This window comes from Atractosteus spatula, chromosome 11 (genome assembly GCF_055471065.1).
Source record: "Atractosteus spatula isolate fAtrSpa1 chromosome 11, fAtrSpa1.hap1, whole genome shotgun sequence".
Lineage (NCBI taxonomy): Eukaryota > Metazoa > Chordata > Actinopteri > Semionotiformes > Lepisosteidae > Atractosteus > Atractosteus spatula.
Window position 1 is genome coordinate 47,035,872 of NC_142716.1, and position 18,308 is coordinate 47,054,179.

An 18,308-nucleotide genomic window follows, 5' to 3' on the forward strand; every position below is an offset into this window, starting at 1 on the left:
GTTCGTAGGGTACTGTCTTACATTTCCACCTCCATCTCTTTTCATTGGTGGCAAGGAACAAAAAAAGAGAATCCAATGTTTGGCAAAGCCCTGAAATCTTTTTTTTCCTTCTTTTCTTTTTAACCTTCTTGCTTGATGAAGAAAAAAGCAGTTTCTAGGGTAACCCTTGCTACTGCAGTCAAACATTAGTCAGTTTGTATTTGTTGGGGAGGTATTCTTCGAAATGTACATAGCAGGCGCTGATTCCCTTGACTTGGAAATCTATGGCAACTGTTGCTATGATAATGAATATACTGGCCTACAGCACGGGGGGTCAAAGGTCAGGGCCTGTAGGAGGAATGGGAGGAGTGATAAGAAGTGAACAGGTCAGCGATTCAGATAAAGTTATGTGAATTTGACAAATTATCTGATCCTGCTGAGCTCCGTATCATAATGAACTCAGACTCTATTAATTTAAATTTAAATTAGTTCAAAATAGTGGAGAAACAAGGACATTATTGTTATGAAATCAATAATCAGTTCTTCATTCTGCCTGAATCTCTTCTGTATGTGTGTGAAGATGTGGTCTATAGTATATGTTTTCATATTAAGGCATATAGGTAGTTATGTTTATAGGACCTTTAAGTTACTTAATGGCTCTGTTTTAGGCCTTCATAAAACATTTTCAATCATTCTTAAACTCGAACGAGTGAAAATAATACCCAGAGTAAATCAAAACAAAATCTATTCTTTCCACTGAATCATCAAGTTCTGGGCTGAGGTGTTGATTTTATCTGGTTCCACACATCATTTAAAAGCCCGATTTGTTTGGCAGGTGCCAGTTCAGCCTCCCAGAGCATAAGAACGCTTACAAACAAGAGGCGGTCATTGGGTCTGTGTAGCTCATTTAGTAGTGGGGAATTCATTGATCCAAGGATCTCATGCAGCTGTTTCTTTAAGGAGGCTGGGGTATCGGCTTCAACAACACGGCTGAGTAGGTTCTTCCAGACTCCTACTCTGTTCTGTGTTGTTCTGGTTCATGTTTCGCTGTTCAGCTGAAAGAACTGACTCGGTCGAGACCTCTGAGGATTTCGAACACTGGTATCGGGGTCCCCTCGTGGTCTTCACTGCTCAGGAGAAGCCTGCCTGCCCTTGCGCCCCATGTTGCATACTGACCCTCTGTTTTTCTCTCTGCCCTGCCTCTCCTGCCTGCTCCGGCCTGGTGCGCCGCAGCCGTGCAAGTGCACATCCTGAAGGCAGACAAGGCCGGCGAGTGGTGGAAGTTCACCGTGAACATCATCTCGGTCTACAAGCAGGGGGAGAACCGCATCCGGCGCGGGGACCAGTTCCTGTGGGTGCGCGCCAAGGACGTGGCCTGCAAGTGCCCCAAAATCAAGCCGGGCAAGAAGTACCTGCTCCTGGGCAACGACGACGACTCCCCGGACCAGAGCGGCGTGGTGGCCGATAAGGGCAGCCTGGTCATCCAGTGGAGGGACACGTGGGCCCGCAGGCTGAGGAAGTTCCAGCAGCGGGAGAAGAAAGGGAAGTGCAAGAAGGCCTAAGGGATGGCGGGAACCGGGAGCGGAGGAACACGGATGGAGAGAGACAGGAGGAGGGGGAGAGAGCGAGGCTGAACGTTGCTGCTTTTGAGTAGACGCATGAAGAGAATATTAGGATGATTTTTAGGAACTTTGTGAAGGAGCTCACTTTGCAGTTGTGGGGTTTTTTTTTGTGTGTTCGTTTTTCCTTCGAGATTTTTTTTTTTGGATTTGCCGAGTTTGCACCTAATATTACAACTATATAAAGCCTTTTGGATGTTTTTTTTTCTCTGAGGGGTAGGGGGAGGAGGAGGGGAGTAAATATATCCAGTACATTTTGAACAGACATTTCAGTACAGCTAAAAAAAGCCAAGCTACTGTCTAGCTGTTTCTGTTCCAAATGCAGGGGGGCTCCCATTTTCTCCCTTTTTTGGGCTTTGTACGTGAACAGAGCTGTTAAGGTGACAGGGGTGGTGGGGGTAGGGGAGAAGAACTGGTGGCACATTTCGGGTGATGGCCAGGTGGCCAGCCTGGCCACGTGAAACTGTGTAAACTCACAACAAGGAAAGTGTTAACACTTTAGTAGTGTAGTAAAACTAAGCTTTTTTTGTTGTGGTTCCTGCGTTCAGTATCTTGTAACAGAAAAAAAAAAAGTCATGTATTTTGTACTGCAGCTGTTCAAAAGCCTGCCAGTACCTTTTGTGGAACTGCTCTTTGTGGACAATACCTCAAAATATGATACTTCACTCTGTGTTAAGATTATTAAAGTGCCATAAGTCTATGTTGGGGAAGATGGGTTTTGGTAAGCAGAAGTAGACAAACTCTTGACCGAGTTTCAACTTGAGATCAGAACGCTGTTGTCAAGTTAAACCTGACGTTTCTACTGCCCAATTAATATGTGAAATACTAGTACAAGGGTGGTAAACTGATCAAGATGCCCATATTTTTTTATACCGATGCCTTCAACAGGCATTCACACATTCTGACAACTTCAAAAAACAGACTAAACTGTAACTTATGATATCCATCCACCACTTTAGAAAGTAGTGCAGTGTTTGTATGGGTGGCTCAAGATGCACTTATAAATTTATATTATGTATACGTTTCAGTGTTCTTCACCGATCTCTTGACTATATATACCGTGTAAGCAATGTTTCTTGTCTGTATATTTCAAATTCACTGCAGGAAAAGAAAAAAATATTCATGACGTGTTCTCTGATTTTCTACAAGAAAACAGACAGGCCTCTTCTGTAGGTCACTAAAACAGTTTGGTAGACAATCAAGGTTGTGGTCAGCTAAGGAAAACACACACTTAGAGCTATTCTCCTTTACCAGTCCACTTCTCAAGACCTGCGCTGCTGTTTTTCTTTGAGATTTTGTTCAATTGTTTTTGTTATTGCCCACCTGTGAGAAGATAATGGATAGCTCAACTGATCTCTTTGGAGTCACTGAGCAAAAACCACAAAGCCGTCAGTTACAGACATTTCTTGAACCATCAATCTTCTGCTAATGTCACTAAAAACCGCCATGCATCTTTTTGAAATCCAATTTTTTACTTGCATAGCTGTCTGAAAGGGGCTGACAAATTTTGAAATGAAGAAAAAAAATGAAACAATGTCTGTCAGTCTGTGGCAATCCTTCTGTGAAAAAGTTAAAAACACTTCTCTGACCTTTCCCCCCGAAATATTCACCGCCTGTCTCAAATTCTTCCGAGGAGCAACAGAATAAACAATAAATCCTTCCAACATGATTAAAAATACAAATGCATCGGCACAAAGATATTTACAGTAGTTTTCACTTCCAGAGACAAACGTCTTCTGCAGATCATGAAGAAACAACACACTAACTGATACAGAATGAACCATACACAAACCACTACAGGCCCCATTGTAGCTTCAGACAGGCAAAAAGGATGTACACTTATTACTTATAGCAGTAAACCTATTACTGTTGCTATGATGTATTACAAGTACAAATTCAGTTTTTCGTGAAACGACAGTACAGTGAATATGTGATAGTCTTTTGAAAAAGGTGCAGAGATTATTTGGTACTCTAAAAAGATGGGTTACAGGCCCTTAAAAATGTTATTTGTATAGCTAGTATTTTTATGTAAAACCTTAACTAGTTTATATATGAAAATTATTAACCAGAATTTTTAAAATACTGTAGATTATAAAAAACGAAAATAGAAAGTATACCTGTCTTTCCCATTTTGTGATCCGACAGGACTGTGAACTCATATTGTACTACTGAGTCGGAAGAAGGGAAAACTCCTGGGGCTTTTCCCTGAACTGTTGAAAGGTGAAAGCAGTCAAATATCCACCAAACTACAACTTCAAATACACCTTATCAGCAATGCCAAGAAGGACTAAATTAATTTCTAGATAAGCATACGAGACGAGCTTCTGCGTGTCTTTTGGACGGCAGATGAATATTTTTTTAATGTTACCCTTAATACATGAAATGATATTCAAGACCACCTGATTCTCAAGCCAAAATATTTTTGAGGTGCAGTAGTCCAAAGCTTGAAAACTCTTTGGATATGTCAAAGATATCTTATCTGTGACAGAACAACTTTAATTAAGATTGGCAGCTGTGTGAAATATATTTTATGTAATTTCCCCTGTATTACAGCCTGACTGAGACCCTACAGCTCATGGTATTTACTATACGGATGAACTCCCCTGTGGAAGAGTTTTTACCGCAACAGACAGTCGACATCTCTTTAGATTTTTTTCACTTCACGTATAGCTGTGTCGGGATTTGAGAACTCGCGTTCACAAACACCTGACCAGCACAAGCAGGATGTCCTACTGCACTTCAGACATGCTGTTCTTCAGCAAACACAAGCTAATTCAAGAAAAGTAATTACTGCAATAGAAACTGAATTATTAGCTTATGCAGTCTGCTAGCGATGCACTACTTTAAGGTGCAAGCATGTCTCTTTCTACAAAAAATGTCATAGTGTTTACCATTCCATACAAGTTAATTCCGTTTGAAATCTTTTTTCAATGGATGCAAATGGTTTCGGACGTATACAACCATTATACATGTCGGACCTCCGACAACGTGAGGACATGACCCAGACGCCACCCAACACTGACGCAACTTGTCCTGTTCCTCCACTCCGCGGCTAAGATGTGCAGCTGCTTCAGTTGCGAAACACAACGGCAACACGGCGACGAGAGCTTCACGAGCGTTATTTCAGAAAAAAATAAAGCAAGCAATGTCAAATTTAATTAGGCTAGATAAAAATAAAAAGTGGCACTCTCTTTCTACTCTGTGGGGATAATTGGGGAATCTAAATGGCAGGGTTTCCTCTAAAATTACAAATGAATCCAGATGCTCCTCGTGGGCACACAGAATGGTTTCCATACTGGACTGAAATGATGGAAATTTGCAAACAGACATGACAGTCAGCCGTGCAGGAGGCTGTAGCCTGAGAGCAGCAGTGAAGGTTTGTCAATGAACAGTGTCGTTCAAGCTCCTGTGCATCAGCATCCGTGTGTGTAAAATATAAATGTGCCCACTGCCCGACAGATATTGAACCAAGCAAGTTGTTGTTTTTATATATAGCAGCCCTGTGATGTAAACTTTAGATTGAATACCAACACATTGTAAAAAAAAACAGACTCACGATTGCATGTTTACTCAACACAGACCTGTCGGACCTTTTGTTTGGTTGATACCTTGAATTGTAAATGTTGTTTAGTTGTGGCCATTGCATTATTCTGCAATGTTTCTCTACAATGCATACTAATATATTATGGTTATTATATATGAATATATTTAATGACACATGAAACAATGTGGATTTTATTGTCTTTTTTTTTCATTTGGTAGATGGCTGTGATTAGGGAAGGAATTTGTAACTACTGAGCACCAACCTGATAGAACTAAATTCAGAATTCAGTTTAAATAAACTCCTGTAAACCTAACTATGTGTTTTTCTGTGGGAAGCTAAGTAGGACTGTCAAGATCTCAGAACTGGGTGGACTCGATTTTCCCCAATCTTGCTTTCCTTTAGGAAACTGTGCACAGAAGAAGGAAAACATAACTGTAAAAATCCTTCAACACACTCTCAAGCAGTGATTTGTGCAATACAGTGGCCAGTAATCCGTCTACACTCTTTTTAAAACAACAAGTTTAAAAAAAATGAGAAGCAAATAGCCCAAATTCAGGAGCCCATTTTTATCTTCCAAGTACAAACATAGGGAGGCATTGAAAATCAGATTGAAATACGAGAACGGACAATAAAGGCGACAGAGCAATCTGCACAATTCAAGGGGACCAGAGAGAGCATGTAGGTGTATGATTTCCTTACTTTACAAAGAATTTACTGTTAAATTTCCAACCGAGTGAAAATCCGCATGGGGTCCTAAGTGCAGCCAGTTCTATGAACAATGATAAAAACAGCACTTCAACTGGGTTTGGGCTCTGGCCTCTGGAGACAGAGGTCAAGGGCTTTTCACCCTGGTTTCCACCCACTGCCCTCATTGCTAAACTCTCCCTTATTGCCCACCACGATCATAGTTCAGCCAATACCACTATTCTCTGAACAGATTTCTCAGATCAAACACTCACCCAGCAGTATCTAATAAACATAAAAAACCCAAAACATCCAGTCTGTCCTAATTAAATATTTCATTTGGCAAACCTACAAATTTGAAAAAAACAAGACTAGAAATTGAGCTTCAAGCGTCAAGAGTATCTTGTAAGACCTCTCATGGGGAGGAGCAGAAGTAGAAGTCAGAAGACATCTAGTCATATCTGACTAGCCTGAGTGGGCTCTGGGGAAACTGTACAAAGAAGCACAGACACCAAGGTTTTGTTAATGTCATTTATTAGAAATTACAGCCATTGATATCCTTTGATTCACAGTAAAGTAAAACAGTTAGTTTGCAACACAGTGTTATTGTTCTTGGCTTATATTACTTTATAAACAATATAAAATTCCATTTGCAACTGATAATAACATGTGACAGCTGTAGTGTAAATATTTGCTAATACTGTATTTCTGAACCAGCGGTATTAACAACCTGTTAATTCAGATGAGACAGAACTGCAGTGCGTCTGGTAAAAAAGAGTCCTGCTGTAAGGCTGATCAAAGTTATTCTTCACAATAGAATACTTTTTTTAGAGGAAAAAAAACACAAATTCTTACAAATCTAAATGGCACAGATGCCAGAACTATATGACCCGAATCACCTGAATGAAGGTATTTCTCTCATGAATCAAAAGCCAAAAAGTACAAAGTGCAAAATGGAAAAGTCTTCATCCCACACCCAGCCCGTCTGACAAAGAGCTGCACATAACCTCCACATTATTTAGTTGGCCACACAGCAACTACCACAATGGCAATTAGCAGCAACACAATCACCACTAGCATTCCTGAAAGAGGAAAACAGAAACAAAAGAGGATTAAAGAACAGAGTTTAATGTTAAATAAACAACAGGCAAGAAATTCAGATGCACTGTGGTGCAACCAAGGTTGCACAATGAGCTCCTTGCTAGCATGCTTTATTTCACATGGGAGAAGCCAAATTGTGTTCCTGTGCAACACAGTGGTTTTGCCTCCCAGGACGCTATACCCATTAGCAAAGAAGTCTTTACACAGTTACTCAAATGCTGTCTACAACAATGAAGCATCAGACCTGAAACGAAAAAATGGTTTATCATGAAAAAGAAAACAAATAAGCGAAATAAAATGGCTTGGTTATATATGGACTGAAGACAATGGAAGGTAGTAACACCAGCCAAAGCCAGCAAATCATACCAACATTGCCACATGCTACAGTACAACAAATTTCCATGCTTGAGGGCCACTGACAGACAAATTTAAAGGATAAGGAAATCTCCGTTATTATCCTACAGTCCACAACTGCTAATTGCAGGCAACAGAGACTTACACTGGGCAATTAAGTGATTGCCTTGTTTACTTCTTTCACTCTCACTACGACGTCTTGGTGGTGGAGAACAGAACAGCTCTGGGTGGAGAACTGTATCGTCATTTTCTGGGAACTGAGGTCTGGAGCTGTGTGTGTGTGCGTGGGGGAGGGGAGGGGGGTCCCTCCAAAGGAACAGGGAAGATCACAATATTTTCCAGACTTTTTTCCAGATTTAGAGTTCCGTTATGGTAACTACAGACAACACAATTTGAGCATGAAATAAATTAGGACATTAATTTCCAAAACCACTGTGATCACAGCATGCGGTCATGATAGCACTGTTGCCCCTCATCTCAGAAAAGTCAGTGATCCACGGGCTTGCATGCTTTTTATTTCCCAACTTTGTCATGGAGGCAGCTACACCTCTAGCCTCTAGATCCACCTAGATCTGATAGCTTTCTAGCTTTCTGGCAGCCTTAACCAGTGTAAAATCATGTAAAACAGCAGCCCACTCTGACCATAACCCTAATGTTGACACTAAACACATAGTGCTTCAGTCCGTCAATGTGTTTGACATATCGCCATGGCTTACTTACAGCTTGTGTTGCTAGCTCTGTTCACAGAAAAGAAAAGCAGACACGAACAGATCCAGACATATTCAAATTCTTTTCAACTGGAAGCATTAACATTCATTGTAAAAAAAATCAAATGATAAGTTCTTCATGAATTTATTAATCCTCAGCCCATTATAAGCACAAAATCAGTACTTGTTACGGTAATACGAGTTAACCCAACCCCAATGCTTTTTTTCCCAATATACAGACTTATCTCCAGACTGGAACCCGAATGTGTTTTTCAGGGCACCCAGAAGAGAAGAGCACAGCAGAAGAATGTGGCAAAACAATCTTAATTCCCTTTTGTACAGCTGCACAAGGGGAAAAAAAGCCATAAAAGACAATTTTTTGCATTGATCACACAATGCAGTCACTGTTAGCTGTCAAGCCCAGTGTTAAATGCATGTTTTATGGCATGCCAATATTTACTGTAAAATATCCACTCATTCTCGGTTGGGGAGCCCATGGGAAACGAAGGGGTTTTAATGTCTGGCAACAATTCAAGTGGCATTACAAAGGCATCCAGTAACTCTGTCATAAATATGTCTTGTTGTGACAGCTCCCCCTTGCATAAGAGAGGAAAGAGAGCTGGCGCTGGCATGGCCAGTCAGTGACTCGACTGTCACAGAGTGCTGGCTGCGACCATGCCTCACACAGCTTCACAGCTTCCCTCGTCACACAGCTGCACACACGGACCGGCTGGATGAATATATGCTACATCGGGACATCAAATATTGCTCTCATGCTTCTAACAGGAACCTTTCAGGCTTAGGAGAATTGATTTAGGTTGGTGTAGTACACTGTGTAGCACAACATATACCACTCACAACTTCCTTCTATTAATGTTCAACTCCTTAAGGACAACCAATCATACTTTACAGTTACAGGTGCAGAAAAAGGCACTACACTGGGATAAAAGGTCAATTTAAACCTATGCCACCACAAAAGAGAAGGGCTGTGCAAGGTTAGACTGAACAGTATTTGGGAAATGCAGTGGAATCTGAAGACAGAAGCCAGCACTTAAATGACTGGACCATCATTTCGCTTCCAGCTGACAAAAGGCAGCCAAGTTCCATAAGCAATTACCACAACCAACTAAGCAATTACAGTCCTGTTATTACACCCACTGTTTAACGAAACCAAGCATCTCCAAACAACAGAAGCTTTCCGCAATCTGCTTTGGGAGGGGAATATCGGATGTAGGAATCTTGTTTTCCGTTTTTCCAGTTGGCAACAGTTTTCTTTTGTCAGTGACAGACCAGATAGCGGTCGTAATGTCACCCTGCGGTCAAGTCCTGCCTGCGCTGTTGCGAAGAATGAAGGATAGATTTTGGAAATGTTTTTATAAGGTCGCGCTGATCCCATTAATGGTGAAACGTGGAATTATAAGGTAACACTTTTTTTCCCCACCGACATGAAGTCTCGACTTTTTCGCCCACTTCGCAGCTCTGGTCTTCCAAGTCGAGGACTTTACTCATTTATTGGGTTGACGCTTTTATTCAAGATAACATACATTTGCATCAGTTTAAAAGGCTGGATATTTCCCTGAAACAACACAGCTGAAGTATCTAGCTCAAGGGTACAACAGCAGTCTCATGTGGATTTGAACCCACAACCTCCTGGTTACAAATTCAGAACCCTAACCACTGTTTCACCATGCAGAAAGTCTGATGGTCCTATTGACACGCTATGTACTTTATATACTTTGAAAGGTAAGTAATCCTTATTTCAGAGCTGCTGCTGTACCCAAGAGCTCTTTCTTCACAGAAAGAGCTACTAAGCCCAACCCACACCAAATCTAAACTTTTAATTTTTGTGGAACCTGAAATCTGATACAGGCTTGGCATTTTTTTCCATGGTTTACCCATGAAGAAATCTTTTTTTTCTGCCAGAAAGGGTCCCCTGTATCAATATCTAACTGTTTGGGTCTCTTCTGGCTATATGCTCTGTGAACCAATCTATAACACTAAAATAACAGGATGACATAAATTGAGAGAAAAAAACTCAGGCAGTATATTATGTTAAACATTCACATGAATTTGGCCGTTTTTAAGTAAAAAGGCAGTATGAAAGGATTATCAGTTTGTTACAGTTTCCCTAATATTTGAAACTTTAAAAAGCCTCAGCAGCTGTTTTGCATTTTTTTCATAAAACCTCTTTGATGAGTTGGCAAGAATTGTCCTGGATACCTCGTCACATGTTTCTAGAAAGGAATGTGTCAAGCCTAAATCCTTCATTTTTTTGCTCTTGTGTGTAGTTTTGCATGGCAATTTTACTAATCTCTTGCCAAGTAGTTGCCTTAACCTAGCCAGGCACAGGAGAATGCAGAAAGCACTAATTCAAATAGCATTCAGCTGTCTGGAAGAAATCTGGCACAGGTTTTAAACTCATGCATCGCTGCAATTCTGAAAGTTGTCAGCCAGCTTCCACTACACAAAGTGTTCTCGGCTTACTCAGCTTGTCCACTATTATATCAAATTAAGCTTTTTTGTTTATTTTCAGTTCATATTTTCAGATTAGTTAATATTCTCTTTATTTTCAAGCTCTCGCTGCCCATACACAAGTAGCCTATAGGAAGACACTATAGGGGAGTCACTAGCTGGGGAGTCCTCAAGAAACCCACTGGGCTTCATGTGGTGTATGTGGGTCTAAAATATCTGGGAGGCATGTTGCTATTGCTGTGAAACCAGGAGTTTTTAGACCAAGCAGCTAAAAACACAAAAGGGATTGTATGAATTACTCCAACAGGCAAAAAGAAACTGGACAGATAGATAGAGGATAGATTTTTGGTGCACGATGCCGAAGAGCAAAATAAAAGCAGAGAGAATTTAGTGGCATAGCAAGCAAAAAAAAAATATCCCGATCACGAGCAAGCACAGACAGACAAGCACAAAGCAGGATTCCCGTGATGACTGCGGAAAGTTCAACCAATATTAGACCTTATGTCCTTACACACTCACTGGCTTACAGGTTTCTAGCCCAAACCAGAGGGCACGTGCAGAAATTATGTAAAAGTGCATTCAAAACTGAGACCAGGAGGCACTTCTTTACACAAAGGGTTGTAGGAGAACGAAACAACCTGTCAAGTCTTGTTGTTGTTGGAGCCAATACCCTGGCTTCTTTCAAAAAATGGTTGGATGAGATCTTTGGATCCATTAACTACTAACTACCGAACAAGCTAAATGCGTCAGATGGCCTCTCCATTCTAACGGCCTCTGTTTCTAACGTCCTTATGTTCTCATCACTTTACCAAGGATTCACCCCTTTTCAAGACACTGATTTGTTGAGGAGGGAAAAAGGGTCTAACATCTGGATTGAGCAAGGTTCGTTGGAGCATACTGTATACTGGACATCAAAATGTAATATTCAATGCTATACTGTTGGATCTAGCGGGGGAAAAAAGTCTGCCCCTTCACCTGCCAGAAACAAATAACAGCTTAGAGTAAACCTGCAGAAGACACTGAAGATACAAGAGACACAGTAAAAGTCCCCATGTCTGAAGAATCTATTCTCTCCGTTCTCTCACTCATAGTGAAGAGGGCCACACTCCAGTTTTGATTTTGGTATCGGACATCATAGCACAGAACAGGATTAAACACCCCTCTCCCTTCCTTCGTCTTGGCTTTTGGGAGAACTGTCATCACCCTCCTAAGTAACTAAGTAAGCTACTTCTGACCTGGCTTGTGTGGCTTACCGACAACGGTCACGTCTGCAGGCCAAACAGATTAAAGCCTCTGGCTCTTCAAATCGAGGCAGCAGTGCCTTCCATTTCCATGTCAAAGTCAAAATGACCACCCAGAGCTGTAGAAGGAGGCATGCAGACTCCCTATTCACCGGGCTGGCGCATTGCTTCTACAAATCAAATCTGATGGACAAAAGAGAAAGGAAAGAAAAGAAAAAAGGAGCAATTGTGAACCCCCCTCTTCCCTTCCCCTTTCGTATTGTCCCTCGGCTGCGCAAAAGGTTCTATTGGCCTTTAAGAAAGAGTCAAGTTTTGTGTTAACATGATTAGCCATCATTTTACTAATTGTAATCCTGTTACAACCCCCACAATAGTATTGCCAAACTGATCCCACCACTACACCAGCATCACTGGAATGATGGAATGAACCACACACTGCCTGCCTTTCCCTTAACTACCCCATTTTAAAATAAAAAAATGCACAGGCAGATACATTAAGCAAGCAATTTAAAAGAATAACACCTTCCTGTTATAAAAGCACTTTTGTATTTTGTTCACTGGGTGTTGCGGAGTTAAAACAAACCAATTACACAGAACATGAATAATTTAGCAGGAAAATCACAGTCATCAGCTGACAGATTTGTAAGGTGAAACCTCAGGCTGAATTTTTACAGCCCCATCAATTAAATTGGGGTTAATTTGTCCTTCACGGTCTTGGATCGGGGCAGACAGGCCTAGGATTGCGGAATTCCCCAAGCTAGGTTCTCGTAGTGTGTTTTTGCTCCCTCCCCCAGCAAGTATAGCGCACCACAATTTAACCTCCCTGCCTCTTGTTTTAAGCAGTTTGTTACGTCTATGAGAAGCATACACTGGAAAAATATTAGTTACCGTGTAGCCTGCTTTTAGTCTACTCTCCTTTTAATTCTCATCGGACAGAAGTCTTCTTTAGAACTTCTAGAGCAGTGATCAATAACCAACCGATACATAAATCTGTAAAAGCTTCGCAAGACAGACCCCCGATTTGGGGGGTTCATTCCCACACACCTTAAACTCGGTGACTCAAGCAAAGGGAGTCCATGAAGAACCAACTAAATCATTCAGAAAAATTTTGCAACTGCAAGCTGACTTCTTTTCTGAAACTCAGTCCGTGCACTTGATGCAGAAGCTCTTCTGCAGCCTTTCAAACGAGAAAGAAAGGAAAAAAGGGAGAAAAGCAAGGAAGACGCCCATAAAGACCCTCCAAGAATAAAGCCGGGTTTTTTGGAGCCTCCTGTTTCCCTCATTTAACCTGCCTGTGAACATGGGAATCATTAGTCCCAGCCGCTACAATTAACTCGCAAGCATCCGCCTTCAAAAGCCCAAACAATTCAGGGCTACTTGAGATGCAAACAACCTGTGAGATTCCACGCCGCAGGAGTGGCAAATTGCTGGATAAGTAGATTATTGGAGGAAAAGGAGCTGCATTGAGCAGCTTTATGAGATGATTAAACCCTGGGAAACTCATGCCACAAATCCCGGGGCCCTTTGGTGCCCATTAATTTTGCGCCACAAGGCTAATCTGGTATCAGAAATCCTCTCTTTTCTGAGCGGGGGAAATGACTCTGTGAAAGAGACTTCATTTAACTTTTTAAAGACTGCCTCAACTTTTAATTTTGGTCAGGGCGAGCTTAAAGGCTATTAAAAAGGTTAATCTAAGCCTGTTTTTGTCTCCCTAAGTTCAAAGATCCTCTTTTCACTGTAAACTATATGCAAGTGGGGTACGCACCCCCCCACCCTTACCCCCCATGAAATGAAGCCACTGCCATGATACTAGGTCAGAGGCAATGTTAAGACAGCAGTGTAGAAGTACAAGTAGTGTACAGTATACCTTGTAGCCTGATTGCATCAGAAGAGCAAGGAAAGATGGCTGTGCCTGGTCAGTACTGGGATCTGAGACCTTTCAGGAAAACCAGGATCCTATATCCTGTTCTAAGTGGTGTACAGTATGTGGCCCTCTTTACTATGGACCACAATGTCCACACTAGTGCCTCACTACAGTGACAGAGGCAGGTGCGTTCTTCATCCAAGACATGAGGTTCTGAGGTCATCAGAGATCCCATGTGATAGCTCTGAAGTTGAGGTGTTATCCCTGGCACCTTGGCTGAATTCCAGTCTGGACTTGGACATTCTGGCATCTCTAGACTACTCCCTTGCTTCAACTGTTGATGCAGTTTCGCACTTCTATGCCATTACGGGCTGAAATGACTATGAGTAAAAAGTCCTATTCACAGAAGAGCTATGAGTGCTGTATGACTACCGTCGTGTAGATGAGCTCCACACAGAACGCCACATCGATTATTTCCTCCCGGTTCATTTGTACAGTGCTGCACTGCTGCTCTCTGCTCATAACTAATGTTTGCAAACTGGCTGTGCCTGTACCCTGAGATATCGGCCCTTTTCCTTCAGAAAAAAAAAAGATGACCCCTGGCAAGTCCCAGCCTGCACTTGTTCCCGTCTTCAGTTTGGCAACAAAAACACAATGGCAGCTGGCGTGCATACACTTCCCAGCCTGAATCTCTCCCCTCCTTTCACTGTGGGGGCTGGAGCTCAGCACGTAATGGGACTCCCAGAAACAAAGAATGAAGTTCCTTAATTAAGTCAAAATCGAAGGAAGGCCTTCAGAAGTGCTGTGCTTCCACCTTCAGTGCGAGTGTCCATTGCATCAACCCCTGCAGTGGTGAGTCCAAGACCCCCTTCCCCCCCCCCATATTATAAAACGGATAATGCCCACAAAGTTCGACAAACCCTTCAGCATTTCTTTCTTTCAGCCTCCTCCACCACCACCACTTCTCTCTCTCCCGCTTTCTCCCCTTCGCTTTCAGTGCTCTTGTGGTTTAAAGGCTGTATCCCTGGCTTATTAAACAGGAAAACAAAGGGTCTTCTTGTGTGTCTTGGTGAAACCCCACTGGAGAGTCTGAGACTCATTCCCCTGCTCTCCAAAGCCCAGAGAGGTATTTTGGCCGTTTCCATCTCATTAACATTTCCATACGGGATTAAAGAGCATATTATAAATTTATCTAAGTGCGAGTGAAAATCCCTTTTAGGCGACTAAAGGTGCAAAAGTGTTTTTTAAACGTTATTAACCAAATCTCTCCCCTCCCTCCTCTCCACCACCAGCCTTGTTTAATTGTTTAATTACCTCTGGAAAATCACCTCGCAAATTACAGCTTTTAATGTTCATTCAAGCAGCTCTGGGGGTATGGCACCTACTCAACAGTGGTCAGAGGTTCCTTTCGTTTTGTGAAAACAAGAAGTCCTCAAGCTTCCTCCCAGCAAAACTCCTGCAAGTTCTGTGTGTTCTCCCAAGTGGAATTGGGAGTTAAAACAGCATATATTTTGGATGAATAAACACTTCTGACCAGCCCATTTTTGAGGAGAAAGCAGTATGCTTTAAAAAATATTCTTCTGACCTTCTGAATCAATGGCTTAAAATGCCTATACAACTCTTCCTTTTGAACGATGGCTCTCATGATGATCGGGTACCAACTTCTGACCCGTAGGGATGTCATTAAAGACGCGTGTAAAAATGAGCCCACAAAGTCGTCCAAAGTCAATGTCCACTTTTCCAAAGTAGCCTGTCCGGTTCTGGTCTGATCAAGCTTTAAAAGCACGCGTCAGCCAAGAAAAGCAACAGTCGTTCAGATCACAAGTCCTAAAACCGTAGTGAAAATGCAAAAACCAATCTGCGATATGCGCCATTTTCTCTTCTGTGCAGAAGAAACAAAAGTCGGGGAGTCAACGGGGAAAAAAAAGAAAAGAAAAGAAAAGTGAAACACAAAACAGGGGAGGGTGGGAGCTCATAAGAAAAGGGAATTTTCTGTTCCCCTGGCCTCCCCCTCACAGAATACATTAATATCCTTAAGTGTTGGCAAAGGCAGAAAACACTCACGGGCCTAACAATGTGCGCAGTGACTCGGGGTCTGGGATCTTCAAATAAACGCTCCGCAGCTGTCATGGGTAACAGGAAATGGAATTAACTGTTATATTAGCTGACCTTCATCTTGTTGTTTCTTCAGACCTGACTGCTTGAGCCCTGGCTGCCTGTTACCAGGGTCCCCCAGCCGAACAATGCCGGCATTTCCCAGGCAATACAGCAGTGGGTTTGCTGGGCAAATAAAACCAGGCCCAGAAAACGCGCTCTCCCACATTCGGGGCCCCAGCAGTATAATTTTTCTTTTACCTTTTCCAATAAAGCCAGTATAGAGTAAAAAACCACTACTTTAAAATGAGAGTCAAGAGATTAAGAGGCCCTGTGCTTGGTAACGAAGGCTGACTTCACCCCCAGACGCTCACTTCCACGAGAGCTCTTCTATCTTACAGGCACGTTAATTGACTTCTTCAAAAATACAAATCTGACACACTGAGGTTTCTTCCTTGGTGCTATAATCTCAGTAGGAGATCAGATGGCATTTAAATCACAGTGCAAAGTTCTTCATGGTAAATTAACTACAAATAACAACATACTGTGAGCCCTGTTTCAACAGCCATTGTTAACAGCTGCATAAAATGTGCTCCATGTCTTTGATGGTGGCATTTATAGTACTTTCATTGAACTGCTTGTCAATCACAGTTGATATTAAATTCAGAAAGGACAAAAAATGATGTACATGGGCTCCTAGAGAACCAGAAACATCAGTTTTGGAATACAGAAATCAGTTATTCTTTACTGCAATGCGAGCAGAAAGATTGCCCATGAGCTGACTTGCGGCTTCGCTGTTTAATGTTTCTCGAAGATTCTGCGTCCTTTACGCAAAACATAACACAACACAATACAAAAACTATATTTGGTCTTCATTAACACCAGCTTTTGTTGTTATAAGACCCTGATGAAACACTAATCGCACAGGATTGTGTGCTTTGGATACAATATTGTTATTATTTCTACCTCCAAATAGAATAGGTGCAAAACATCTCACATTATATGCTTATGGTCACTACTGGCCCTTTTCACATTTTTTTGCCAGGCGTTTCATCTAATGTCAGGCCTTTCCAGATCCGGGGTGGCTGCCCCAATGAAGCCGGGAATCATGCTTGAGCCCAGAGTTCAGACACACCGCTCACATTGACATTCCCGGTCGAAAGGTCATTCAGCAGTGGAATACCACATAATATATTGCTGCAGACACTGTGCCAGCTCTTAAGAATGTGTTTTGTAATTAAATTGCTTAAATGTGTTTGGCAAATCAGTGCCCGCAGTTCTGGCTTATTAACCATAGCTACAATTCTAATTACCATCAGAAAGCAGTGATGGATGACCTTGGCAGAAGTACTGTGCACCCAGGGCTTTGCCAGTTAGCCCACTCTCTGTCTCCTCGGCTCCATCAGGCGAAAGCCAGCATCAGTGGAGCTATTTAAACAGCTGCATATGCAAATTGCATTTCTGCACCTCTGAATAGTTAAGGTGGTTTGAAAAGCTAGGTGCCTTCATCTTTTTTTTTTCTTTTTCTACACAAGACATCCACAACCATTTTTATGCCCACTGCATTCAGCTATGAGCCCTTACAGCGCTATTTTATCACAGGAGTGTCGTAACTTTGCCCTGACGCTACAAGTGAAAATTCAGGTTAAATTTTGAAATGTGGATGATCACCAACAGGGGAAACAACCGGCCGTGTTGTCATACTATTTTGAATCATTACACATGCTTTTCTATAAAAAGACATGCCAGCATGTGAACATTTAACTTAGGGGCCAAATAATTTTCAGTGCTCCATGTGATTCACCATTTCACCAGCAGATTATAGTGGGAAACAGTGAGTGCAGTCCATCCCTCATTTTTCCTGCATTCTTACCACACGAATGGGACATGCTGGTAGAAACACCAGTTCCAGAGGTCACTGCCCTTGAAAGATGCGTGTCATAACAATACAGAATTTGCAAAGACTAACCCCCGTTTCAGCCAGAATTAGTCAAAAAAGCTTTAAGACTGTGATGCCACCTTGTGGGCTAAATGGCAGAGCAATCAATCAGCTTTCAGGGCGGTTAGCGAGACTCCCATGCTCTTGGTGGATCCTGTTCTTCCTGCTTGCACCACTGCAGAGCCGGAAGGCTCCCTATGGAGAGAGCACCTTGTGCTGCCAGCTGCTCTCCGTACCGAGTCTTACGGGAGACCTCTTCATCTTACAGGGCCACCCCAACACTAACGCACCCCGAGAACTGCGGACGGTGGCGCGCGGCTCTCGTCCATCAGCTCATGTGCCACAGCCACAGTTTTGCTCTGTTAGTCAGGGGACGCGGCCTAGCTCACACCGCGGCACAGAGAGAGCAGCAGACTCGGCGTGTGCCTTTTCATGAGCTCCCGGTGCAAAACATGGCAGGGTCACCGGGAGGGGAATTCTGGACGGGATATACTACATGAGGTACCGACAGAAGAAGAACTGCTGCAAGCTGGGGAGCATCAAAAGCACAGTTCCAGAATAGAGGTAGAAATGGGAGTACTGCCCTGGTGGAGTTACAGCCCTGAAATCTGGAATTGGCACAGGAAACAACACTTGGTATTTGCAAGCTGCTGTATTACTTACCACTCCAACATTTTGAGCTCCTTATCCCAGAACAAGAAGCTTTAACG

The 18,308-nt window shown here is 42.4% G+C and overlaps 2 protein-coding genes across 3 annotated transcripts in view; one reads left to right on the forward strand and one right to left on the reverse strand.

Moving 5' to 3' along the window:
• The window catches only part of ntn1a (netrin 1a), a 76,523-nt gene extending 71,069 nt beyond the window's left edge, over positions 1-5,454 (forward strand). The window contains exon 7 of the mRNA XM_088928267.1: positions 1,213-5,454. Within this exon, the coding sequence (XP_088784393.1) occupies positions 1,213-1,541 (329 nt within the window). The 3' untranslated portion in view covers positions 1,542-5,454. The remainder of the gene's footprint in view (positions 1-1,212) is intronic.
• Positions 5,455-6,343: 889 nt separating this feature from the next.
• Positions 6,344-18,308, reverse strand: part of stx8 (syntaxin 8) — a 52,903-nt gene continuing 40,938 nt past the window's right edge. Inside the window, exons 8-9 of one of the 2 annotated variants that reach the window (XM_088927983.1) lie at positions 18,104-18,206; positions 6,703-6,908 (exon numbers count right to left, since the gene is read on the reverse strand). In XM_088927983.1, the coding sequence (XP_088784109.1) occupies positions 6,845-6,908; positions 18,104-18,206 (167 nt within the window). In that variant the 3' untranslated portion in view covers positions 6,703-6,844. Of the gene's footprint in view, positions 6,909-18,103; positions 18,207-18,308 lie in introns of both variants that reach the window. The other variant, XM_088927982.1, reaches the window with a different exon arrangement.